The sequence below is a fragment of the Fusarium coffeatum genome (assembly GCF_003316985.1).
Source record: "Fusarium coffeatum strain FIESC_28 chromosome Unknown BRIP53273_contig_113, whole genome shotgun sequence".
NCBI classification, from domain to species: Eukaryota; Fungi; Ascomycota; class Sordariomycetes; order Hypocreales; family Nectriaceae; genus Fusarium; species Fusarium coffeatum.
Window position 1 is genome coordinate 55,187 of NW_022157906.1, and position 24,343 is coordinate 79,529.

At 48.6% G+C, this 24,343-nt stretch overlaps 12 protein-coding genes across 12 annotated transcripts; 8 read left to right on the plus strand and 4 right to left on the minus strand.

Annotated features, from left to right (window-relative positions):
- Positions 1–46: 46 nt before the first annotated feature.
- Positions 47–1,084, plus strand: FIESC28_05264 (uncharacterized protein; the record flags this gene model as incomplete). The annotated part of the gene is made up of 2 exons (XM_031159411.1): positions 47–135; positions 190–1,084. The coding sequence occupies 2 exons, from the start codon at positions 47–49 to the stop codon at positions 1,082–1,084; spliced, it is 984 nt and encodes a 327-aa protein (XP_031016482.1).
- A 341-nt stretch (positions 1,085–1,425) lies between these two features.
- Positions 1,426–2,337, plus strand: FIESC28_05265 (uncharacterized protein; the record flags this gene model as incomplete). Its single annotated transcript, XM_031159412.1, has 1 exon — positions 1,426–2,337. The coding sequence occupies one exon, from the start codon at positions 1,426–1,428 to the stop codon at positions 2,335–2,337; it is 912 nt and encodes a 303-aa protein (XP_031016483.1).
- Positions 2,338–2,525: 188 nt separating this feature from the next.
- FIESC28_05266 (uncharacterized protein) lies at positions 2,526–3,548 on the minus strand (the record flags this gene model as incomplete). The annotated part of the gene is made up of 1 exon (XM_031159413.1): positions 2,526–3,548. One exon carries the CDS (start codon positions 3,546–3,548, stop codon positions 2,526–2,528), a length of 1,023 nt encoding a protein of 340 aa, XP_031016484.1.
- Positions 3,549–3,938: 390 nt separating this feature from the next.
- On the minus strand, positions 3,939–6,355 carry FIESC28_05267 (uncharacterized protein; the record flags this gene model as incomplete). Its single annotated transcript, XM_031159414.1, has 2 exons — positions 3,939–4,029; positions 4,080–6,355. The coding sequence occupies 2 exons, from the start codon at positions 6,353–6,355 to the stop codon at positions 3,939–3,941; spliced, it is 2,367 nt and encodes a 788-aa protein (XP_031016485.1).
- A 398-nt stretch (positions 6,356–6,753) lies between these two features.
- FIESC28_05268 (uncharacterized protein) lies at positions 6,754–9,129 on the plus strand (the record flags this gene model as incomplete). The annotated part of the gene is made up of 1 exon (XM_031159415.1): positions 6,754–9,129. One exon carries the CDS (start codon positions 6,754–6,756, stop codon positions 9,127–9,129), a length of 2,376 nt encoding a protein of 791 aa, XP_031016486.1.
- Positions 9,130–9,692: 563 nt separating this feature from the next.
- FIESC28_05269 (uncharacterized protein) lies at positions 9,693–10,637 on the plus strand (the record flags this gene model as incomplete). The annotated part of the gene is made up of 1 exon (XM_031159416.1): positions 9,693–10,637. One exon carries the CDS (start codon positions 9,693–9,695, stop codon positions 10,635–10,637), a length of 945 nt encoding a protein of 314 aa, XP_031016487.1.
- Positions 10,638–10,938: 301 nt separating this feature from the next.
- Positions 10,939–11,856, plus strand: FIESC28_05270 (uncharacterized protein; the record flags this gene model as incomplete). The annotated part of the gene is made up of 1 exon (XM_031159417.1): positions 10,939–11,856. One exon carries the CDS (start codon positions 10,939–10,941, stop codon positions 11,854–11,856), a length of 918 nt encoding a protein of 305 aa, XP_031016488.1.
- Positions 11,857–12,374: 518 nt separating this feature from the next.
- Positions 12,375–14,113, plus strand: FIESC28_05271 (uncharacterized protein; the record flags this gene model as incomplete). The annotated part of the gene is made up of 3 exons (XM_031159418.1): positions 12,375–12,783; positions 12,841–13,696; positions 13,747–14,113. The coding sequence occupies 3 exons, from the start codon at positions 12,375–12,377 to the stop codon at positions 14,111–14,113; spliced, it is 1,632 nt and encodes a 543-aa protein (XP_031016489.1).
- Positions 14,114–15,017: 904 nt separating this feature from the next.
- FIESC28_05272 (uncharacterized protein) lies at positions 15,018–15,587 on the plus strand (the record flags this gene model as incomplete). The annotated part of the gene is made up of 3 exons (XM_031159419.1): positions 15,018–15,158; positions 15,204–15,461; positions 15,507–15,587. 3 exons carry the CDS (start codon positions 15,018–15,020, stop codon positions 15,585–15,587), a joined length of 480 nt encoding a protein of 159 aa, XP_031016490.1.
- Positions 15,588–15,866: 279 nt separating this feature from the next.
- Positions 15,867–16,968, minus strand: FIESC28_05273 (uncharacterized protein; the record flags this gene model as incomplete). Its single annotated transcript, XM_031159420.1, has 2 exons — positions 15,867–16,183; positions 16,233–16,968. The coding sequence occupies 2 exons, from the start codon at positions 16,966–16,968 to the stop codon at positions 15,867–15,869; spliced, it is 1,053 nt and encodes a 350-aa protein (XP_031016491.1).
- A 1,185-nt stretch (positions 16,969–18,153) lies between these two features.
- FIESC28_05274 (uncharacterized protein) lies at positions 18,154–20,670 on the plus strand (the record flags this gene model as incomplete). The annotated part of the gene is made up of 2 exons (XM_031159421.1): positions 18,154–18,245; positions 18,294–20,670. 2 exons carry the CDS (start codon positions 18,154–18,156, stop codon positions 20,668–20,670), a joined length of 2,469 nt encoding a protein of 822 aa, XP_031016492.1.
- Positions 20,671–21,570: 900 nt separating this feature from the next.
- On the minus strand, positions 21,571–24,052 carry FIESC28_05275 (uncharacterized protein; the record flags this gene model as incomplete). Its single annotated transcript, XM_031159422.1, has 6 exons — positions 21,571–22,179; positions 22,229–22,362; positions 22,415–22,971; positions 23,019–23,373; positions 23,422–23,575; positions 23,624–24,052. The coding sequence occupies 6 exons, from the start codon at positions 24,050–24,052 to the stop codon at positions 21,571–21,573; spliced, it is 2,238 nt and encodes a 745-aa protein (XP_031016493.1).
- Positions 24,053–24,343: the final 291 nt, after the last annotated feature.

Consider the following 24,343-nt stretch of genomic DNA (forward strand, 5'->3'; position numbering starts at 1 on the left):
TCCCACCGCTGCCCCAACCGCCTCTACTCAATACGCACCATTCATTATGACATCAAATAAACCAACCTGTTCCCTTTGCGACGTGTCTTTTGACAATAGTCAAGAGCACAGGGTCCATGCAAAGAGTGAAGAGCAGTAAGTATCCATGGCTAGTAGGTGTCATTGAATTGGTGTTAATATAATCTCTAGTATCACTGCTCTGAGGCAACGCGCCGCTGCTTCGGGACTACTAGAAACAACAATTGATGATGATGATACCTACTCCAGTCAAAGAAATAAGACAGGAGTCAAGTCCCCAGAGGGATCCGACAGCGAAAAGGACTCCGGCACTGAGGATGATGCCGCGCATGATTCGGCGCCGGATTTCCAGTCCACTCAATGCATCATCTGCACCCACACCAGCCAAACCTTTGATGACTCCCTTCAACACATGGAAACATCACACAGCCTTAGGATTCCATACAAAAACCACCTCAGTGTAGACCTGGAAACTTTAATATGGTATCTTTACTTTGTCATCAATGCCTACCGAGAGTGCATTTACTGTGGAACAAGAAGCAGGACTGTCCAAGGTATACAGCAACATATGGTGGATAAAGGCCATTGTAGAGTTGAGCTGTGGGACGAGATGCTGGAGTTCTATGATCTCGAAGGTATCAAGAAAAACGGATCTGAGAATACAGTTTCCGTCGACAGCGAGACACTTCGATTGTCATCTGGGAAACTTCTTTCGCATCGTACAGCGCCATCAGTTCGACAGCCACGAACATCGACCCAGGATGACAAACAGGATCAAGACAACCAAGCTTCTCTACCTGTCAATAATTCTTCTGATGCTCTCGCAGCAAAGGAAAAGAAAGACGCCGCGTTGGCGTCTCAGCTCGCCCGACTAAGTGTGCGGGATCAGCAAAGCTTGATACATATGTCTTCTTCGGAGCAGCGCAGCTTCTTGCTTCAAAGAAAGAAGGAGCTGGACACTGTTCAGCGGGCAGAGCGCAAGATGCGACTCAAGACAGAAAGATTGAGCAACAGGACCATGATGAAGCACTTCCAGAACGATGTGCCTGGTCGAAGTAATGGTTGAGGGATTTGCCACACACGAAGAGTTTGGGGTCTTTCCAGTAATTACTTATCTAGTTAATTAATGTTGTTTTGACTTGTAATTCTGATTGTCTTCATCCGCGAACGGTGGATCTTCGGTGATCATAGTGCATGAGAGCACCTAAAATGCGGGGGATTGCTGCAGTGGACCACTAACAGTACCCCGCTGCACCTGGAGCCAACGGGTAACGGCCAGTAACTCTAGTTGTCCCCAGCTTGTTTGTCCCCCAGGCGGCAGAAGAATACTCCGCGTGGAAAATAAAGCAGCGACACCAACACAGAGAATTGTATAGCATCGTACCAAACTACGTCTACAGCTTCAAAATGGATTCCAACAGCCAAGAAAATCGTACCCTACACCTGGTGGGCATTGGTGTCGGTCATTCAATCGCTCCGCCCATGCACAACCATATCGCAAAGTCTCTGGGGCTTCCATGGACCTTCTACGCTACAGAATGCGCCACTCTTGATGAACTGATGGAGCTCGCAAGGAAGGACTCCACAGCCGGCTTGGTCGTCACTATGCCCTACAAAAACGCTATCCTACCTCGTCTTGACGTTCTTGACGACCTTGCCACCACTATCGGTGCTTGCAACAATGTTTACCGGGATTGGGAAGACCCGAAGAAGCTACACGGAACAAACACTGACTGGCGTGGCATCAAGGGCTGCTTGTTGGAGAAGGGGGACCACGAGCCGGTCTTAAACAAGCCAGCTCTGATAGTTGGTGCTGGAGGAGCGAGTCGAGCTGCTGTCTACGCACTCAACTCTGCGTTCAAGTCATCAGTTATTTACGTCCTGAATAGAGACGAGCAAGAAGTTAATGATCTTGTCCGGGACTCCCAGAAGCTGTCGCCCGTCCCCAAGATCATTCATGTGAAGGCAGGTGATGCGCAGAGCCTTGAGACGCCATACTATGTCGTCGGCTCCGTGCCTGATCTTGAACCCAAGTCTCCCGAGGAGCTTGCTGTCAAAGCGTCTCTAGAAGACTTCCTGTCTCGCCCAGGAAAGGGCGTGTTGCTTGATATGTGCTTCAAGCCCAGAAGGACTAGGATGATCAAGCTAGCGGAAGAAAAAGGATGGTTTGCGGTCGAGGGAACACATGTTATTGGGTACCAGATTGAAGAGCAGTGGAAGCTTTGGGCCGGGCCGGAAAAGGTTAAGAAACTCGACAGAGGAGGAGCATGGAAAGTTCTTATGGAAGGAGCCGAGAGCAGTGCAGGCATCAACTTCTAATCTTGATCTATAACTAACAAGAAATATTCACAAATGACATTCTACATCATCAAATTAATCGAACACATATGAGAATTGTTTAGACTTACACCTGGTTAACAGAGCTCACTTCACTTTACTCCAGTTTGAGACAGCAAAAAGACAAAGACGCAGTATAACAGTTCTTTTATGTACTTAAGACCTTATGGCTAGTTCAATCCGAGTCGCTCAACAAGCTTGTTCCAAGCCTTGATACCTCTCTCAGCGTGCTGTTGCGGCACATCCTTCCCTTCTTCGGACATTGTTCTCGAGAAGAGCTCCATGGAGATATAGCCCTTGTATCCCATATCCTCAATTAGCACCTTGGCAATCTTCTCTACAGGTAGATAGGCGCCGCGGTCTTCCTCGTACATAAAGGCTCTGGCATTCCTTGACCAGTTCATTCTAGCGGGGTTTCCATCAATGTGGAATGGATGGCCCTCAACCAAAGGTGTCTCCATTCTCTCGGCATCGACAACCTGGATATAGAAGACCTTATCCAAGGTGACGTCTCGAACAAGCCTTTCCAGAGATTCTTTCAAGTCTTGGTCTGCGTTCGGGGTCTTTCCCGTTGGAGACGCAGGATCACCCCAGACACGACCAGCGATATTGAATGTGTCTAGACATAGACCAAAGTTGGGCCTGTTGACCTTTTGAGCTACCTCCCAAGACTTCTCCCAAGTATCGACATGGGTGCTCCAGCATAGAGCTTCATATGCGAAGCGAACCGGAGGATTTTGCTGCTGTCCGAGATCGGCCAGCTCGACTAGATCGCCGACGATGACATCCATGTCCCCAGTCAACTGGTCGGCAGGAAGAAAGTTGGCAGGGATCTGGATTGTGTTGGTTCCCAGTCGCTCAACAATCTTGAACCATAACTTAATCTTCTGGATCAGACGAGCGTGCTGCTCACGATCCTTTAGACCCTCGTAGAATAAGAAGGGTTGTAGGCCAATGACTGTCATGTTCAAGCCATCGAGAAGCTGTCGAATACTTGATGCTGCCGACAGTATCTGATCGTCACTGGGCGTTTCGACATCATGTAACCTCTTTGCCTCGTATTCGAGATCCTCGTAGAAGATTTCAATACCTTGGAAGCCCTGAGACGAAGCTTGCTGAATCTTGTCGCTAAAATTGTGTAGCCAAGCTCGGCCGAGCGAGGCCGACATTATAGCGGGACGATATGTAGCCATTGTGAGTTTTCTTTGCTGAGAGAGTGATTGAATGGATGACAATGATGTCTCGATTGCTTCCAATGCTGGGTTTCAATTACGTTACTTGAGGTTGATGTCATGACAATTGGCCGGCAAAATCCTGTTCCGACAAAAATGGGGCCCACAGACCGGATGGGTGTTCGGGGTCGTGAAGACGCAAGTCACATCATCGACACATTAATGAAGACTTCAATTGGACCGATATCGAGTATTGGTGATTGTAGCGTATCTTCATTCCATGTTCAATCGAGCCTTCTCATCTTGCCAGAGTTATGCTATCTAACAATTGAAAGCTATATTTTAAAGGCGATGTCCAGCCTACGGGCACAGAGGTGGTATTGCAGTTGGTGATTCGTCGAGTTGATTCGTTCAAAACTCCATATCAAAGATATTTTCCATGTTGTCAGGTGGGTTTTCAAGTATGCCGAGATGCGCCATGAACTCGGGAGGATTCGCCAACCTATACAGTTGTTAGTATTTAAGGCTCGTCTACTTTGGCGGGAAACTTACCAATCGACCGAGTCCAACGTCGCAAGGCTATCAAAGAGACCGTCGTCTTCTAAGTCCAGTTCCAAAGGTACTCCTTTTTGTTGAAGTGAGATACTGGTATCATGATGAGGAGAGCATAATATGGCATCGGTCGAGGTATCGTGCTGTGCCATCGAAGTCTCTGCTCCTTCTAGAAGTGTACCAAGAGCTGAGCTCTCAGTCTGTCCCTGAGAAGGTATATCTGTCTGAGGTGGGACGTGATTATTGTCTAGTCCAGGCTGGAGTGTACCCATGCAATCTGTTGATCGGTCTGTTGTGTTTAATTGGGAGCCAGGAATCATGGCCAAGTGAGGCTCATTCCCAGACATGACTTCTAATGAAGCCAAAGAGGTGGCAATAGTCCGTCCAGCAAGGTTCATATCGTCATGACCGCTAGTACCAATACATTGCGACCGTTGACGGGTTATAGAATCTTGCAATAGCTCCAAGCAACTTTGTACAACAGGAGATACAGAGCAACGGCCCAATGACTTAGCTTGTGTTCCTATCAGGCCAATTAAGGATGTGATGCTCTGCCAGTAACATTCTGGACGCCACGAGTCTGGGTTATGTAGTAATAAGCGCTCCGCTGCTGCCATTTCGAGTGTAGTAATAGACACTATCCTAAGGCAGAGTGATTGAGGGGGCAAGTCAACAGCCGTTGGGACGTCATCTAGGAGGTTTTGCTGACAGGTAACCATAACCCCATGCAGGGTGTCTTCTGAATTTGATCTCTTGCGTTGGTGAATCAAGTCGTTCAGTTGCGCTATGACTTGGAGTAGCCTGTTGAAAGTACTTATCACATGCCCGGGCATATGTGGATTTGAAGTCTGCTGATTGGATGCTGCACTGCTGTTAAGCAGGACCTTCGGCTGCCATGGCTCCCATTCTTCCATTCCGTCAGTAGTAAGAAGGTCTTTGAGTAAAATATCTGTTGATCGAAGACAGGTTGAAGTTCCAAGTCGTGCTGCGATAATGGTTTCCAGTGTTGCGCATCCAAGGATCGTCCGCTTGACATCGTCATTTCGAACCAGATGAGCTTCTGACGAGGTTCTTGGTATAAGTCCCATAGATATTGCCGTATAGACGGCGCGGCCTGTAGCTGTCCAAGCAGCAGTCCAGTGCTTCTGATCCATCTCAATCAAGGCTAGCACGAGGAAAGCTCTTACATGGCCGAGATCGTAAGCAGTTGGATCTGCGAAAAGGGATGTATGAGTCAAAGCTTGGGGCGATTCGGCCTTGTATGTATGATCCAGAGGTGTTTTCGATGAGTGTGCTATTGAGCTGGCTTGATGGGAGGCGTATATCATAACAGCATGTAAGAAGGACAATTCGCCAGATGACGGAGGATTGATAGGATTAGCTCCCCCATTCGCAACTGTATATGCTATACGTAGAAGTTCGTGCTTTTGAGATATTGGTAACCATGTATGTGTTGTTTCGAAGTAGACGTCCATAAGATAGGACCAATGTTTAGGCAATTGAGGGATAGGTGATAACGAGAATCCATTGCTGTTTGGCACTGGATATTCCAGATGAGGAGCAACAGGAAATTGGGGAGATGTCTCCCCACATTGTTCAGGGGCATGGCTCGAGACGACAGGCGTAGGAGGTGAATCAAAGAGTGTCATCTCTTGCGGTGTTGTATCGGTGTTCATCGGCGTCAAGAGGGCATCTGTATCGCCAGCTCTTGATGTCAGAGATAGAGCAAATGCCTCAGCCACCTTTGTATCAAAATACTGAGTTGAATCAGGGCCATCCTCATCAACCTCAATTCGCTCAGGATCCAGAAGCTTTCCAGCCTCCTTTGCCAAAGCGCATTTCCTCCAGGCTTCGAGTAGGAAGTCAATTGAGATATCAGACCCCTGGACTTGGAGTGAAGCCGGACGTAGCGAGATCTGTTCTGTTTTCCCTTGAAGCAGGCTACATATCCATGCCTCACTGCCCTCAATCGTGGTAACGATCAGCCCCAGCAGGGCTTCGATGGCTCTGACGTAACCTGGACGAAGTCCGCGTTTCTTGGAAGGGTCATAACTGCAGATTCGGTTGCTCTCGACGCAGGATTTGCAGGAAGGTCGTTGTCCACCACATCTGTCTTTCCGCCTTCGGCATTCGTTGCAGGCTCTTGTGACACGATGTCTGTGTCTCCCATTTGAACCCTCGTCAGAGTCATCAGCCTCAGTCCTTGCTCGCTTTGGACCTCTCGGGACGGCCTTGTCCTGGCTCCTGTTGTCTGCTCGAGACTTTGAAGTCGACATTTCGTATGAGAGGATCGGATGATGATCTCTCGTCGCGCCCTGGCAACAAACTGAGCTCTCTGCTGGGTACCAGTATTACAGGATCAGGATACAGAGTCGGTATGTCTACCCAATCAGATCAATAATCTCGACTTCTTGACCCATTTGGAAGTGTTATGCGGGGTAAGTGGAGTAACCTGTCATGTGCAGGGGCATTTCTGAAGCGGCAAAGACTTCAGCCGCTTCGCTTCTATTGGAGAAGAATGGGTCCAAGGATGTTTTCGTCGAGCTTTACTTAGCGAGGAATGGCTCCAAAATAATCACAGCACAGGAGAGCTACAGTGCACTGAGCTCCATGCCCAAGGCTCTCACAACATCAGTCCTCTTGCACAAACGACCTTCGTCAACACGTCTTCATGATGGCTTCAGATTTTGCGGAGAAACGTCCTGCTACTGTCGATTCGCAATCATCATATATGTCACCTATAAAAGGTGCGACGACGAGAACCGTCTCAGAAGTCTTCAATTCGCCCACTCCCACAATAGCCAGGTCTCGAATACCCAGTCCAGAGGCATCACAACGCACATTACAGTATGACCCAAATGCCTCTATTGTGCTTATTGGTATGCGTGGAAGCGGCTTGTCGACACTAGCTGTTCTGGCGTCCAGTTCCTTGGGTTTCCGAGTTCTTGACGCAGACCAATATTTTTACAAAACGACCGGTCTCTCAAGGGCAGCTTATAAGGCAGCTCACGGTATCTCGCAATATCGCCAAGAGGAGCTACAATTGATGAGATCAATGCTCTTTGACAACCCGACTGGAGCGATCATTGTATGTGGGCCTGGTGCTGTCGAGGGCAAGGGAAAGGAGTGGCTTGCAGAATATTCAAAGGAACACCTCATCATCTACATCTTGCGTGATGCAAAGGAGATCCAGCAACATCTTCGCGCATTCGATGTAGAGACTATAAAGAATCTCATTCGTCGCGCAGCGCCAGCTTACAGGAGGTTGTCAAGCTTCGAGTATTACAATATCTCCGATACATTGATACGAAATCCCAGTTCCACACCTTCACGTGGGGACATGTCTCCATCCGCACTCGCGCTCAAGAATGTCGAAGAGGATTTCGTCCACTTGATACACAGTATAGTCAGGGAAGACGATTCATGCGATAGGTACAAGGCGCGTCACAGCCTTTCTTCATTACCTATCGTCTCGCGGAGGTTTACTTATGTCCTGTCTATACCAATGACAACGCTTTCTAGTCACGTATCCGAGTTCAAAGGAGTGGATATTGAAGCCGACGCGATTGAGGTTACAATACCAATATCGGCGCTCTGCAAGGACGGAAATACCTTTGAAGAAACAACAGAAGATTGGATCAGTCGCCAAATATCTGTCGTTAGGAGGAATATCGGTCTTCCAATACTGTATCAAGTCGAAAATGATTATACAGGCAGACCCGATATTGACGAGGATCAGTATTTTGCTCTTTTAGAACATGGTCTTAGACTGGGGCCTGAATATCTCTGCGTGGATCTGGAATGCAACACAGATAGGACCAAGACCCTCGTTGCCTCCAAAGGTCAAACAAAGATTATAGGACACTACTCTGTCTGCGATCTGGCAGAGGATGGGTGGGACTCTACGAAGCAATGGGCTATGGTACAACGCGCCCAAGACCTTGGCTGCGACATCCTTCGCATCTGCCAAAGAGCAACATCCTTGGCGGATAACTTCGCTTCACAACACTTTATCCATCGCGTCAAGGCCTCCGAGAACTACTCGATACCCGTGATAGCTTACAATACGGGCCATCTGGGTCGTATGTCGTGTTGTTTCAACCCCATCCTTAGCCCAGTCACTCATCCAGTCATTCGCAAGTTGGCACCTGAATGCTCTTCAAGCTCTCTCTTGACGGTCAGAGAAGCCCAGACAGCAGCATTCTCGTCCTTCTTGCTTGATGGCCAATTCTTTGGAATCTACGGAAATAACACAGCGCAGAGTTTGTCACCAGCTATGCACGAGGCCGCTTTCAAACTGTTGGGCATGCCGCACCAATATAACATATATGTCAAAGAGTCAATTGATGAGCTTTTTGAGTTGGTTCAGAACGACAAATTTGGAGGCGCCAGTATAACAGCTCCTTTCAAGACGGCCGTTATCTCCAAGTTGGACTTTATGAGCGAGGAGGCCAATGCTATTGGAGCTGTTAACACATTGCTGTGTCTCAAGTCGCCTACTTTGGACTCTTTACTCGATAGGAACACGGCGGGGCCAACTGTGGCTCTTTTTGGCGACAACACAGATTGGATTGGCATCCATTCCTGTGTTCAGCGCAATCTCTCCCCCATCAATGCTGTCAGGCGACGGACAACAGGGCTTATAGTGGGCGCTGGCGGCATGGCTCGTGCAGCTGCTTATGCTTTTATTCGCCTGGGAATCAAGACTATAGTGATTTATAACCGTACCCGGTCAAGAGCAGAAGAACTTGTCAAGCACTTCAAGGATCAAAGCAAGGTCACTAATCAGAGAGCTGAGCCTTGTTTGCCGGTTTCTCAAAGGAGCAGTCAGAGTCCCGATCGTATGGCAGATCCAGTGTTCAGAATACTGGATTCGAAACAGGATGCATGGCCCGAAGATCTGAGCTTACCCACCGTCATCGTTTCCTGTATCCCTACTAAGGATGTGAACGGGGAGTCTTCTGTGAACACTAGTCTTCCAGACAACTGGCTGTCAAGCCCGACCGGGGGTGTAGTGATTGAGGTAAGCACCAATACTGCGTCCCTTTAAATTACGCGAGAAGTCACTTATTAGTAATCCTAGCTTTCGTACACGCCGCTGAAGACTCCATTGATACAGCAAATAAAACAGTTGGCTGACAAGGGATGGATTGCGGTGGATGGCCTTGAGGTTCTTCCAGAGCAGGGAATGATGCAATTTGAGTTATTTACAACTCGAAGAGCACCTTCTAATACTATGAGAGAAGCGGTTGTTGCAGCATATAACAAACGGGTGGGAAAGTAAGCCCATGAGAGGAGAAGACTAGATATAAAGCCACCAATCGATAGCTATATCATGATAAATTCACCGTTACCAATCGTCTTGAAAACTGGAATTGATCTGAACTTGATCACATATCTACCCAGGCTCCTCGTATATTATAATTGTGTATTATCTCCAGATCAAAAAGTGGCCACAGCTCGCAGATCCACCTCGATTCGATCTTCAGTACGGCCGGTAAAGGTCTTTCCCACTCGCAATATTACACTATAACTAACATCAGAATTCACCCAATTGAACATATGGCCAATTATCACTATCGCAAACAATATTCATATAACTAACTACTCACTATGGTCGCCAATAACAACACTCCACCCCAGCAGGAGTCAGCCAGGCTCATATCTGTCGCCTCAAACCCATCTTCTCAATCACCCGGTAATGGTTCACAAAAGCAATTTTTCATCTTTGGTCACAACATCTCGCATTCACTATCCCCGACTTTACACAATGCTGGTTTCAAAGCCGTGGACCTGCCACACCACTACCAGATCCATGAGAGTGAGAACGTTGATCAGACAGTGGAGCAAATCATCAATCGCCCAGACTTTGGTGGCGCGTCGGTCACGTTCCCTCACAAGTTACAAATCGGCAAGCTCTTGGACTCCACTTCAGAACAAGGGAAGAACATCGGAGCCATAAACACCGTGATTGTGCATGAAGCAAACGGGAAAAGAACCCTGCATGGAGAGAACACAGATTGGATAGGCGTCAAACGGTGCATTCTGAAGTCTGGTGCCCCAGACTTTGCATTGTCTTCTGCACTGGTACTTGGAGCTGGAGGCGCTGCTAGAGCGGCTTGCTATGCCATCCAGACTCTCGGGTACCAAGAACTCATTATTGTCAACCGGACTTTGTCTAAAGCGCAAGAGTTAACCTCTATCTTTCCGGGTCTTCAGACCCGTGCTTTCTCGACGCTAGAGGAGGCCAACGCCACGGGATATACAAACATCCGCCTTATAGTGGCGTGTGTACCTGCTGATGACCTTGGAGAAGATAAGATCCCTACTGGATTGTTCTCGGCGTCAGGGGATGGCGTTTTAGTGGAGATGGCTTACAGGCCTCAAGTAACTGGAATGATGATGGTGGCTCGGCGACATCCGAATTGGAAGGTATACCGCGGAGTTGATGTCTTGGAAGAGCAGGCTTATGCGCAATTTGAGCTATGGACTGGAAAGGAGGCACCGATAGAAGCCATGCGGAATGCAATGCAGGTGAAGATTAACGCGAACATGTAGGATCCCTTATGGAATTTCGTTTAACCTATGTAGCGCTTGCATTTAGTTCATAAGTTAATTCTATCAAACATATCCAACAATTCCTCACCGACTGCGTTCAGTCACTTGTTCGCGTAGTATGACACACTATTGGGAGCTTGGTGTTTCTTCTAGCCCCGTGCAGCCATTAGCCGGGGTAAATACTTTACCCGCCTCGGCCATGACCATGAGATAGCGGGTCAATCCTGGCCAAGAAGAACTTAACTAGCCGCTCATGCACCAGCCATGCGCATATCGTAGACAGCCTAACAGTAACTTCAAGATGGACCAAGATCACCTCCAGCAGTCTCGACATACATACCTATTTGGCTACCCATTAAAGCATTCTTTAGCGCCACTACTTCACTCGACCATCTTTCAGAACCTCAACGTACCGTGGACTTACCAACTCATTGAATCTGTCGACAAGGATGACTTTATACCCAAACTTAAGGCGAGCGACTGTGTAGGCGCTGCTGTCACCATGCCGCACAAAGTTGCTTGGATCAATGAGTGCGACGAAGTGACAGAAGAAGGACGCGCCATTGGGGCCATCAACACTGTTTACATTCGCAAAGACCCAGTGACTGGCGAGAGGAGATACATTGGCACAAACACTGACTGTGTTGGAGTACGCGAGGCTTTCCTACAGAATGTCCCTGGCATTGAGAAAAAGAGCAAGGGAAGGCCAGCTCTGGTGATTGGTGGTGGAGGTGCTTGCAGGAGCGCCATCTACGCGCTTTACAGCTCGCTGGGCGCCACCGAGATCTATCTGGTAAACCGCTTAAAAGAAGAGGCGGATGCAGTGGTCGAGTCTTTCTCCAACATACAGGACGGTCCCAAGATGACATATGTCTCATCTCTCGAACAGGCAAAGACGCTCGAGACGCCGGTTCTCATTGTCGGAACAGTCCCAGACTTTGCACCTAGCACTGAAGGCGAGATCTTGGCGCGGGATATCGGAATTGAGTTCCTTCAGAGAAAGGAAAAGGGAACTGTACTGGAGATGTGCTATCATCCCAACATAATCACGAGCTTCTCTCGCCTCGCCGAAGAGAATGGCTGGGAGGTGATCCCTGGAACAGAAGCCATGATCTATCAAGGAATTGCACAGGAAGTACTTTGGATGCAGAAGCCGCTGAATGAGATGCCACTCGAAGCTGCGAAGGCGGCAATAGGAAAGGCTCTGGGGTCTCAATAAACTAGTCATTAAATCAGCTCTACTTAATAGCAGTCTAGAAGACGTCCTTTTCATGAACCTGCATTGTTACACGGCATTGTGCTCTCTACATATTGCCCTACAGTCGAGGATTGTTTGCTTTTTTGAAGCTATTGAGTGAAGTCATGTTATCCCGGGCCTGGCAAGCTTGAACCACCTATGAAATGACTCAAAGGTATCTACTACCATGTTCAAGTTAGCGCTATCGGTACGTTGGCTTGGCTGGTCGAAAGCGGCAATTATCTTTTCCGCCAGTGTCTCTTACCAAGGGTATGGTCATAACCGAAATTGGTGCAAAGGAAATGAGTCGCGTATGGGGTAAGAATCCGGGGTAGCAGATCTGGGGTACCATTCTTTCCCCGCAATGCATTGATTGCGACCGAACCTGGGGATACATATTTACTGCTGTCGCCGCTCCCCATTCCCATCGACCTTTCCTTGCCACCTCCCTCCATCCCTTCATCATCCACTTTATCTCTTTCTAAGGTGCATCAGTCACTATGGTCAAGAACATCTTTGCTAGGCCGCAGGATAACTCGGCGAATCCTGCGCCTCCAGAAGTCTACAACTGGAGGATCTATGCTCTCGCCGCTTCCGCGGCCATGGGTTCTTCCATGTTTGGCTATGATTCAGCCTTCATTGGAGGTACCATGTCCCTCCCTTCGTTCCAGGAGCGCTTCCAGTTGGCTTCTGAGACTGGCACAGCTCTGGCGTCATTGAAGGCAAACATTGTCAGCACGTTCCAAGGTGGCTGCTTCTTTGGAGTCTTGTTGTGTTATTACATGACTGAGAAGCTCGGACGTCGCTGGGTTTTGATCTTGTGCGGTATCATCTTTAACCTTGGTGCTATCATTCAGCTTGTCTCTAACGGTAGTCTGTCCTACATTTATGCTGGTCGTGTACTTACTGGTATGTTCCCTTTATCCAGGTCCGTCACAGGAAATCACTAACCATTGTGTCACGTAGGTCTTGCTGTTGGCGCCTCTTCCATGATCATCCCCGTCTACATCTCCGAATCCGGTCCACCTGCTATCCGAGGACGTCTCATCGGCATATTCGAAATCCTTCTGCAGTTCTCCCAGATCGTCGGCTTCTGGGTCAACTATGGTGTGAATATTCATATCTCCCCGACAAATGACGCGCAATGGCACATCCCATTCGCGCTACAGCTTGTTCCTGGATCTCTACTCGTACTCTGCATGTTCTTCCAACCCGAGTCCCCTCGTTGGCTGCTTAACGCTGGTCGAATCGACCAGGCTCGCAAGGTCCTCCAGCGTCTTCGACAACTGCCCGCCGATCACGAATATCTGAACTGGGAGATTGATGCGGTTCTTAATCAGATTGAGGAGGAGAAAGCCATGGGTGCTGACAGAGGGTTCCTTGCTAAATTGAAGGAAGTTGTTGGGCCTACCAATCGATCCCGCCTCCTTCTGGGCATCGCTCTCATGTTCATCCAGAACATGTCAGGTATCAATGCCCTTAACTACTACTCGCCCTCAATCTTCAAGTCGATTGGTTTCACTGGAACCAGCGTGGGACTTCTTGCAACTGGTATCTTTGGAATCGTGAAGGCAAGCGCTACGGGCCTCTACATGATCTGGGGTGTTGATGCACTTGGTCGTCGCCAATCACTCATGATCGGCTCAGCTGGCGCAGCCATTGCACTGTTCTACCTTGGCATCTATGCCAACCTATCGGGCTCTTTTGACGCTGGAGCGGTTGCTACAGAGAAGACCGCTGGAGCTTATGTGGCTATCGTCATGGTCTATATCTTTGCTATCTTCTATGCAATCTCTTGGAACGGAATTCCTTGGATCTTCTGGTACGTTCATATGATTACAATCAAGAATCCTTTTACTAACATACGTATAGCGCTGAGGTTTTCCCGATGGCCATTCGCTCCATTTGCCTGGTCTTTACCACTTGCGCTCAATGGCTTGGACAGTTCATCATCGTGTACTCAACGCCATACATGATGACCGACATTACATGGGGAACATTTATCCTTTTCGCATGTTCTGTTGTCTTTGGTCTTTGCTTCGCCTTCTTCCTCATTCCCGAGACCAAGGGTATCTCGCTTGAGGACATGGATCTGCTGTTCAGTCGCAATGGTATGCCCCGTACATGGCGCCGGCAGACGAATGATATTATTGCTCAGCGACGGGCTGGTGAGGAGGGTTATAGCAAGGACGCCAAACAAGCTAACAGTGTCATCGCTGAGCACCAGGAGAAGGCTTGATTGGAATTATGATACGCGATTAGTGTGCTCAGTTCGGGGAAGAAATGCTATATCACACGGCTGTGATAAGATACACTTTAATGATAATTAGGGAATAAAGACCCACACCGAAGTATTTTCCAGTGATGTCGTTAGCCACACAGCCCATACCTAACCAGGCATTGTAAGCGGAAACACAGTTCCATAACCCCACTATTTAAAAGTCACTCCAGGTACTGTACCAGCAAAAACCCAGTGAAGCCACTGAAAATGTACGGGGAACAGAGTACTGTAATGCCGGATTAAATTCCGAGCCGGCCCAACTCAAAAATCGGCTCCTTTTCCGTCAGTTCAACAGCTCCCTCCTGCTTCCGGATCCCCAACTTCTCCATGCCTATCCCCAGACCCATAGGATGACAATATGGACGACAATCTGACTTATCAGGGACCGCTACAACGCGACGTTTTTTCCAAGCGCCGAGACCCCAGAATCCGAATCAAGTGCGGCTCCAGACACAATAAAGTAATAAATAGTTAATTCTAGGGTAAGTAGACAAAAACACCTGTTACGAATAAGTATAATATATTGAATAATTAATTAAATAGCAGATGAAGCTTTAGATAAAACGGTAAAGATAAGGTAGCTGTATATATCTATGTTTATTCCTGGACAACTTCTACAAAGTCGCCCTATTCTTGATACTACAGTCTGTGATGAAGTCCTACATGTGATGGCGCGTGCGCTGTAGGACTATCTAAGCCGGCGGTCGCTAATTTTAGTGGCTTTTCCCTCTGACTAATCGCTGTTTCAGTAGTCTAGCGCACGTTCAGGCACTAGTAACCCAAGGAGTTAACCTCCTTTCCTACAACTACAGCAAAACCATCTCAAAACAAGACACAATAGGAAAAAATAATAGAATTCAATATGGCAATCGGATCACCAGAACGTCAAACCATCAGCCTTTCTGGGACGACAGATCAGCCTAAAACAGAGCCAGATTATCTCCTTGACGCTCGCAGCACTGAAGCTTTGTCCCAACTCCAGAACGGTGACCTCTTGAAGCTGGTAAGACGATCTCAGTTCCTCAAAGCCAAACTCACCGAAAGCTAGGTAATCGACCATGAAGAGGACAGCATCGAGTTCGGGGAACACATCAAGGAGGTAGCACCTGAAACTCTTGCCGGATATTTCGACGCCCCCAGGATTAAGGAGTTTGCGTTCTATCGCCATCCCGCGTCAGGTGCTGTCATCTTGATCTGGACACGTTTCCCTGCGACGGCTTCCACCAAGAATGCACGTGTTCAGCACAGGGTGAGGAGGGATTTGATCTGGTATGCTGAGAAAGCGGATATTAAGAATGTGGCTACGGTATGTTTTCACTCTGTCGCGGTGGCTTTGGCTAATGATATACAGCTTGAAGTGCAATCAAAGAAGGATGTCACTGTCGAACGATTGATTCAGGCGGTTGATTCATTGACGGCAAACAAAGAATGAGGAAATATACTCAACAATGTAGATATATTTATTGTAGCTCTCTCAATATCCATTACTCATAAAATACTACTCATCATTCTACGCGTATTGTTGACCTGCGGGCTAGCTGAGCATGGGTATCTTGTCCAGAGATGCAGAGCGCTTCCCTTTGCAGATAGGATCTGGCCAAGACGGTCAAAATGTAAGTATCACCAGTATGAGGTATAGGAAGTCTAAAATTCTCAACTATCTTGGCGCAAGATATTAATCCCCCCACCGTTCCTTCAATGACCCTGACCATTATGTAGCTCCGTTGAAAGCAGTCTCGAATTCAGCAGGGGTGTAGCGCCCTTCACTCTCACTGCACATAGCCTCGGCAATGACCTTCAGCAGACCGTCGTTACCGTTGAAAACACCATAGTTTTTCCCCCGGAGGATTTCTTCTGTCTTATCAGCCGTGACACGCTCGTAGCTGGTGTTGGGAGGCTCAATGAGATCCTTCCACAGCTGGAATCGGTTATCGGAGTTTCTCAGATCAGGAACAGACATGACGAGGAAGCTCATAGCCAGCGAGAAAGTGTCAGCCTTGGTGGTGTAGTCTCTACCAATGATGATTTCTACCGAATTGTTAGTTTATGATTCGAGTACCAGGATTGGATATCGTACCTGGAGCGGTGTACGAAGGAGTGCCGACATCCATCTGAACAGTTGTACCAATGTCTCGCGACTGATCAAAGTCCATAAGCTTAATGGTATCTCCATCCTTGAGAAAGTTCTCAGGCTTGAGATCGCGATGAATAATACCCGCAGCTGAGACAGCAGCAACAGCAGCGAGCATCTGTTTGAAAGCACCATTCACATCAGTCAGGCTGCCGAGGTTATCGGCCACTGAGCCCTCCTGAACATAAGGCATGATGGCGAAACCATAGTCCTTCACACCACCCTTGCCGTAAACGATATGGTTGATGGGGAGTATATTAGGATGGTCGAGAGCCTTTTGAAGATGTGCGCCATACATGATAGCGTTGCCATCAGCAGACTTGATACCACTGCGCTTACTAACAACGGTCTGCTGCTGCGGCTGGTTATCAGAGTCTGTCCAAGTCAGGGTAGCTTTGTCGATGATGACAGTCAAGCTATTAGCGACGAGGCTGTCCTTGGTGAGCGTGTAGCACTCCCAGGTCAACTTCTTCTCAGAGTTAACCCACTCGCCCATGGTGAGGTCATCCATGCCTGGGACGTCAAAGACGGGGATAGAACCAGTGATGTCCTCCCATCTTCGGAAAAGAGCCCAATTAGAGATGAAATCGGGAAAACTGCCCTCACCAGAAGCAGCGCTAGCGTTGGTGATGAACGAGAGTAAAGCCCCGAGGGCAAAAGTGAAGCGACTTGAGAAAAGCATTATCGCGGAAGAGAATGACTATCGAAAGAGTGTAGGAAGAATACCGACGACCTAGCGATGCTGTGGAATAGTTGGGTAGTGCACTTATTTAACGGGCTGTTTAGAACTTTGGTAGTGGACGTACAAGTGTTTTCGGAGGATGCATGCTGGATCCTTGGCGTAATCTGTTTAATTAGATCATCTGAACTTCATTGTGCTGTACTTGAAACAGGAGCGATTATGGGATCTTTGCGCTGACATGTTCGACTACCGGTGAAACAAGGCTGAGCTGACCGTGTGTGAGTGTAGTTATAGCGTGTTGATGACTCGTGAGCCGAATATTCAGGTGGTTTACTGAGACATTTTGCGGGAGGTGAGACGAGGATCCAGACCTTCCCGTGTTTGCCGTGTCTATAGAGGATCAAGGTTGGGGTCTGGATGAGATTTTAGTTGAAACGTGCTTAGATTGGGGGCTGAGCTTTGCACGTACCGCAGAGGATCTTAAGCGTTGAATGGTCAATCATAGACAATGTCATTGGGTAGAGTGGGGATGAGGCTTGGCAACTATCTTGCGATCGCCATTGCCTTGCTTTCTACATGCACTGAATCCTATTGCGACGATGACATATTGGTCCAATCCAACGCATGAAATAAATGAATTGATAATGAACATTGTTACAATATTACAAGGCAGATCTTATTCACAGCCCGATCATACTAATGAGAGCAGACCATTCTAACTCCCCTGCTTATTTACCTAGTGGAGTAAGCGCAGCCCTAGAACAGAAGCGGGCCACCCACTAACAGCCCTCGATAAGCGCACGGGATGGAGCCTTACAACCCTGTAAAAGGATTCCGAAGGATGGAGATTAAGGAGTCCCGAGATGAACCATCTCACTCTGCGTCGTAACACTCTCGGCAGATGCGCAGTCCATTCTGCATCTGGCGTTAATTTTCGATCCGCTAATCTAAACAGCGTGTTTTGCTAAGATACTTCGTAAGTTTCTTCTGAAGGGTCGGGCCTGTAATTTAGAATTATGAGGATGGCTTACAATCCATGTAAGAGGCTGTTAATGCTGAGGCTTGCATGTAAATGTTTGTAAACACGGCTTTGCTTTACTTAAAATCTTTTGCTTCCCACAGACACTCTTTTGTCCATTGTTTTAGTATCGCAAAAGCTCGGTTGGGCTAGCTTCTTCATTCGTTATGTTGCGCCTTACAGACTCTCCCATGCCAATTGGCGTTGGTTTCATTCTTTTGTCTTTGGGAGCCAAGTTTACTTCTGCCGTTCCTTACCAGTAAGTGACCACCTATTTCGGTGTAATTGAGGGAGCTAACAGTAGTAGAATCTATCAACTTAATGATCGCGACGTCAATACTGATATCACTACAACTGATACCTTCATTTCTACTACCACCAGCGCCGTCGCGCCCATTGACGTTATTCCTACTACAAGTTCAGAGGTTGTTGTCATCAACACTGAGATTTCAACTAACAATGACGCTATTGTCGTTGACACAACTACCAATGCTGCTCCAGTCATTGACACGCCTACCACTATTGGCCAGATTGTCGATGGTACTACCAGCGCTGAGATTGCGCCTGTTGGTACGGAGACATCAGCTATTGTGGATGTGTTGAGTAGCACTGATGCTCCAGTCGTGAACTCTATTCCCACTACAACTGAGGGTCAGACTACATCGAACTGGATCCCATACGCTGGGACAGAGACCAATGTCGTTGGCACTCCTGGCGCTAGCACTGATGTTCCCCCTCCTGCTGGAACAGAGACTAGGAGCGAGGTCCTCCCTCCTCCGGTTGTCGACACCACCACAGACACTGCTGTTCCAGTTGGCACTGAGACTACAAGCAACGCAAGTGAACCTGTCGACACGACCACTGATCTTCCCGTACCTGGCCCTGAGACCACAGCCACCCAAGCTCAGATACCCGTTGATACAACTACCTCTGCTGCCATCCCTCCTCCCAACACCGACCCCAGGACTGTTGTATCCTCTCCCGAAACCACAACTGATAAGGTTGATGCTCCTAGCACCACCGCACCCGCCAACAACATCCCCAGTACAACTGAGAAGGCCTCTGAGCCCAGCGACCAGCCCAGTAATGTCCCTTCAGCGCCCGTCACTGCTCCTCCCCAAGAAGCCACTGCTGCTGCTTCTCAGGCTCAGGTCACTGCCTCAGAGTACAACTCCAAGGTCGACGACATCATCCCCATCATCGTCGCTTGGACCAACAACCCTGATGGTCTCAAGACTGATACGTTGAACAAGGTTAACAACTTGATCAATGGTGTCAAGGGCGCTATCAAGGATCTTGGTGGTAATGAATCTGGTGGATGCCACGGAAAGCGACGCCGTGGACTGCTTGATGTTGTCTCCAACGTCATCAACACCTTGTCCTGTGTCGTCTCAAACCTTGAGGATGTTACTGGTAAGATCACAGGGGGTATTGTCGAGGGTGTGACTCCCATCGTTAGCACACTCACCAACAACAGCAATGATCTTAAGGATCAGAGTGAGGAGGAAGATGACGATGATGATGACGAGTCCAAGACTGAGAAGCAGGAGTCTAAGACTGAAGAGGAAGAGTCAAAGACGGAGGCTAGTACTACTGGGAAGCCTACTTCTACCGAGGCTGAGACTACGACCTCTGCTGAGACGACGGAGACTACTGGGTCTTGCAAGATGAGGGAGACTACCAGTATTCCAGCTGCTTCTGATACCCAGCCCAAGACGTCAATTGCTCTGCCCCCCACCAGCGGCGACGGCGCTACTGGCAGTTACACCTCTGCTGGCCCGGCCGAGACTGGCACTTCCGACGTGCCTACCTCGACTGAGGGTGCTGATGTGATCACCTCTAACCAAAGCCCTGAGTCTACCACCGCAGCTGAGACTTCTGTCCAAGAGACCCCTACCAATCCTGTAGATGAGACCAGCACCGCTGATCAAACCGCCAAGACGGAAGAGACTACTATGGCTGATGAGACTGACACTTCAGCCCCCGCTACTACAAGACTTAGCACCTTAATCACAACAACACGTCCCTCCGACCAAACTACCAACACCAACACTTCCGGGGACATTACCACCGCCCCAGTACGCACATATTACCCTTGCGGCATCTACGGCGGTCCCCGTGTCACCTCAGCCTACTGCCAATGCTCCACTACCGTCTCAGGCAAACAGTACGTCGCAACAGCGACACTGATCGACAACAAATGCGAAGCGTACACCGAATACCCCTCCAAGGTCGATCCCGCTACTGAAGCTCCCCCTCCTACACAAGCACCCATCAACGAACCCCTCACCAAGACCATTGATGGAACCGTCGTCGCCTGGACTGCTTACACCCTGGCTTATGGACAGGTATACAAGGATGTAACTGCTACCTTCTCCAACGGTATCGGTGAGGTGAAGACCATCGCTACACCAGTCCCTACACAGACTCACGTCGACAACGATGGTTCCGGTCAGTGTGGTACCAGCGATGGTCTCTCCAAGTCCGGCCTCGGCGACGCATGTGACCGCGCCATCAGTGAATTCGACGACGATACTATCTACACTGGGTACACTACACGCTACAGCCGGTCCAAGAAGGGTCTTTTGATGGCAATGTCGATGGGACAGGCTGCTTGCATTGCCAAGTTTAGCTGTGATAACTATGGTATTGGTATGAGCGGTAAGCTCATCAAAGAAGCGTAAATCCCCGTCCCCGGCGGTCAAGTATGGATTATTTACTAACTTTGGATGCAGACGCGAGAATGCTAAGAGCAATGACAACATTTGGATGTGTGGACACATTGAGTTGTCGAACTCTTGTAAGGTTGTTATGGATTATTGTACGAACTGTAACAATGAGGGTTGAGGCTTTTGAGTGGAAATTCGCGATGGGTCATGGAGGTGCAAGTACTACGTCGCCTGTCAATTAGCTTTCAATTAGATGATGTCAAACACTCTTCAAGCTCCTGAGACATTGATCGCCAAAAACGACTGCCTATTTCTAGTCTACATTGATCCCAGCGTCATGGTGCTGTAGAAGCCTAAGCTAAATGAGTCGTGTTGAAAAGCCGATTCCCAGTGTCGGTCGTCTCCGTCCCAGTGAACTTGTTTTTCGAAACTCGAAGCACAACCAATCCAGCTCCATGTCGTCTCATCACCTTGGCAAATAGATGACCCTCAGCGACCGCCTCAGCCTACACTACGCCAGCCACTACTGTAATGTTGATGTTGGGTTCAAGACAAACAACGCGCTTGACGAACTCAATGACGGTCTTGCCGCTATTGACCACAGAGTCCACCAATATCACATTCGTCTGTCCCTGGACATGATGCATCTTCACGTCTCCAGCGCTAGAAGTATGAATGAACATGGCTTGTGGAAACACTTCGCTAACGCCGAACGCCATCGGTTCACCGCCCCGCATCAAAGCAGCCTTCGGCCTGACGATACCTAAAATCAGGTCAGATAGTATTCGGCGCTGACTAATCCCTCACCCTGCATGTAACGATCGAGATGGACGTTAGCTTCACCTAAGGCTATTTCTTCATTAGGCAGTATGCAAAAGTAATGTGATATCGAGTTCAGTAACTAATGGCTTCTACTCAGTTAGATACCTCCGAGACGGTATCCACAGGAACTTCATTCACCTGAACCTGAACAATCTTCTCCGACTTCCCAACCTGCTGTGGCTTGGAGGTAATAACGCCGCCCAAGAAGGTATTATCAAGAACATCATTCGAAAACGTCCTCTTGATATCCCCAAGCGTCCAACCATGCTTCTTCCCAATAGCAGCCATAAGCGTCTGAAACTCAGCAATTTCCTCCTTGTAATCCTCCTTAACTAGCTTCTCCATCCAAGGCTTACCACCAACCTTGTACATATACCATTCCTTCGCCCAATGAGGCTTTACCACCACGGGTCTGCCATCATTCGTCTTGTAGCTCGTCCATTTGTCGAGGACCTGTTGCACATAGGGTACCCAGATATCGGATACAGCCTCGAGTGTTAGGATGCCAATGGCGCATGTTCCGAGCTTGTTGCCTCGCTGTGGCGCGAGGGTGACTTCGCTGGACCCCATTATTCGCATCTCCATTGGCATTCGCATAGGGGATGTTTTGGCGTTGGCGTAGCATGTCTTGATGACGTCCCACCAAGCACGTCTCACGTTGGTGTAGTCTCTCTCAGTTGGCTTGTCCTTCTTTGAGTCAAGCTGATAGTCGTATTAGTTATTGTATCGATACTAAAGATCAGAGACTTACGGCCATCTCGACTTCCAGATTCCGGACCCGAATGTTCTGAACGCCGCGTTGGAAATGAAGAGCATTAGGCAGCAGCGTTCTGATTGATTCGTTGGTTCCTTTGACATCGTCAAAGTTCTTCACTGCGAGCCAAGCTGTTATCTTGTGTTAGCGTTTTTATCTGCGAAGTAGATGATCCAAACATACAAAGGAGCGAGGTCTGCGTCTGAGGCGCAACCTGCAAAGCATAGATATGTTTACCAATCTCTTGCGCCATATTCATAATCGCCGTGCTGGCAACCTGATACAAAGTCTTTGCATTACTGGGGTAGTTAACCACGTTCTTGGTGTCAGTGTCCGTCTTCCAGGTATTAACCCAGACCTGCTGCGAGTAAGGAAACCAGAACCACTCTGCATAAAAGTCCTCATTCGCACGACGCTCAAACTCACGTACTGCGTTGTCCTTTTGAGCCTCCGTGCGCTTTTGGCGAAGGGCAGCAGGGATTTCCGAGTCCTTCATTTCGGGCGGCGGGGGAATAGCATCGATAACATCTAGTTTGACGGGACGCATGACGGCGGTGCACATGGCATCACATTCAAAGGTGATGTAGGTGACGACGCCGAGAAGACCGAAACAGCCACTTGCGGCTTTGAGAAGTGTGGGGTCGGACATGTTGACGAAGCGTTCTTGGCCGTTGACGTCGATGTAGTCGATTCGTCGGACGAGGTCGCTCAGCGTTGGGTTGTTGATGCCCGCGCCGTGACTAAAAGGGTTACTTACAAGGACGAAAGGCTTCTCTTCAGAACTCACCAAATTGTGGCATTGCTACCGCCAAATGTTATCTCGACCTCAATAATATTCATAGGCAAAGTGACATTTCCCGTATCGATGCACCACCGTCGGAACCTTTCATTCGTTGTCGCCGTTCCGACCTGGACATACTTCCTGCCATTCTTCAGAGCCGAAGCTCCTACAAACCTGGGGTCAGTGATTACGTTGATCGCGTTGAGTTCCGTGTCCTTGGGCTGGAAGAGGTTGGTGGGAACTGATGTGAGATTGGGCAGCCTGCTTGCGTTGGTCTCAGTCAACGTGGAGATTAACACATCGCCGTTGGTAGACTGGCCAGCCTTGTTACTCCTTCCGAAAACGGGCGCCCATGAGTGTCCTGGATAAGGTCAGTTGAGAGGGGCGCTTTATAGAAACAGAAGCTTACGGAAACCGGCGACACGAATGCCCTTGTTCTTCGCAACAGCATGACGAACAATCTCGATGATCTCAGCGACGGTTTCGGGGTAATACGTGACCGTAGGAGTATTCTTGACAGTGCGGCCCCAATTCTGGAAGGTCAAGTCCTTGGTTTCCTTGCCCTGCGAAATTCAGATATAGAGCGAACACTCACGAAGAAGAATACGGACCTTGGTCTTGGTAGGAGGAGTTACCTGCTGTGCCATCATAGAGAAGGTCTGAACATGAGAGCTGATACCCGACACTCCCAGCTCCAAAGGCGCAACCTCCTTGATAGCTTTTCCAGCTTGATCAGCAGTCTTATCGCCTTCGATGAAAGCCTCGAGAACCTTTCGCGTTTCACTAGGCAATTGGTTCATAACGCCATTATATACCTGCTCATGCTTGGAATCTTTAAAGACTCGTAAGATTCTTTGATGAAACTCTTCCTTGGTGACATCAACATCGGTATTGTACCAATCGTCAATGAGCTCAGGAAGATGCGGCAATTCATCAGAGCCCAAGTCCGATTTGGGATCTCTGACGAGATCACCGAGGTGCTTTATCTTCTCTTGTAGTGTCCTTTCGGACGGAGGGGTTGTTTGTGTGGCTGTCGACATGGTGATGTTATATGCTCTGGTTAACTATAGAACAAATGCAAGTAGTCTTTTGGCTCTTCAGCACAGCTGGTGCGTAAAGAACACAATATTTATATTTCTGGCCCGTTCTACCATTCATTATTGACAACTCCTCTCTTTTTTCAGCTTGATGATTCTAGCATAACGGCGGGTCAGCCTCAAAGGTGGGCCAGGCTAGAAGCGACGAAAGGCCCGGGCCTAGACGTGCGGGGCTGAGGATCTCATAGGAAGATGTACGAAAATCAGGAATGTGATAAGATCAATATCAGTGAA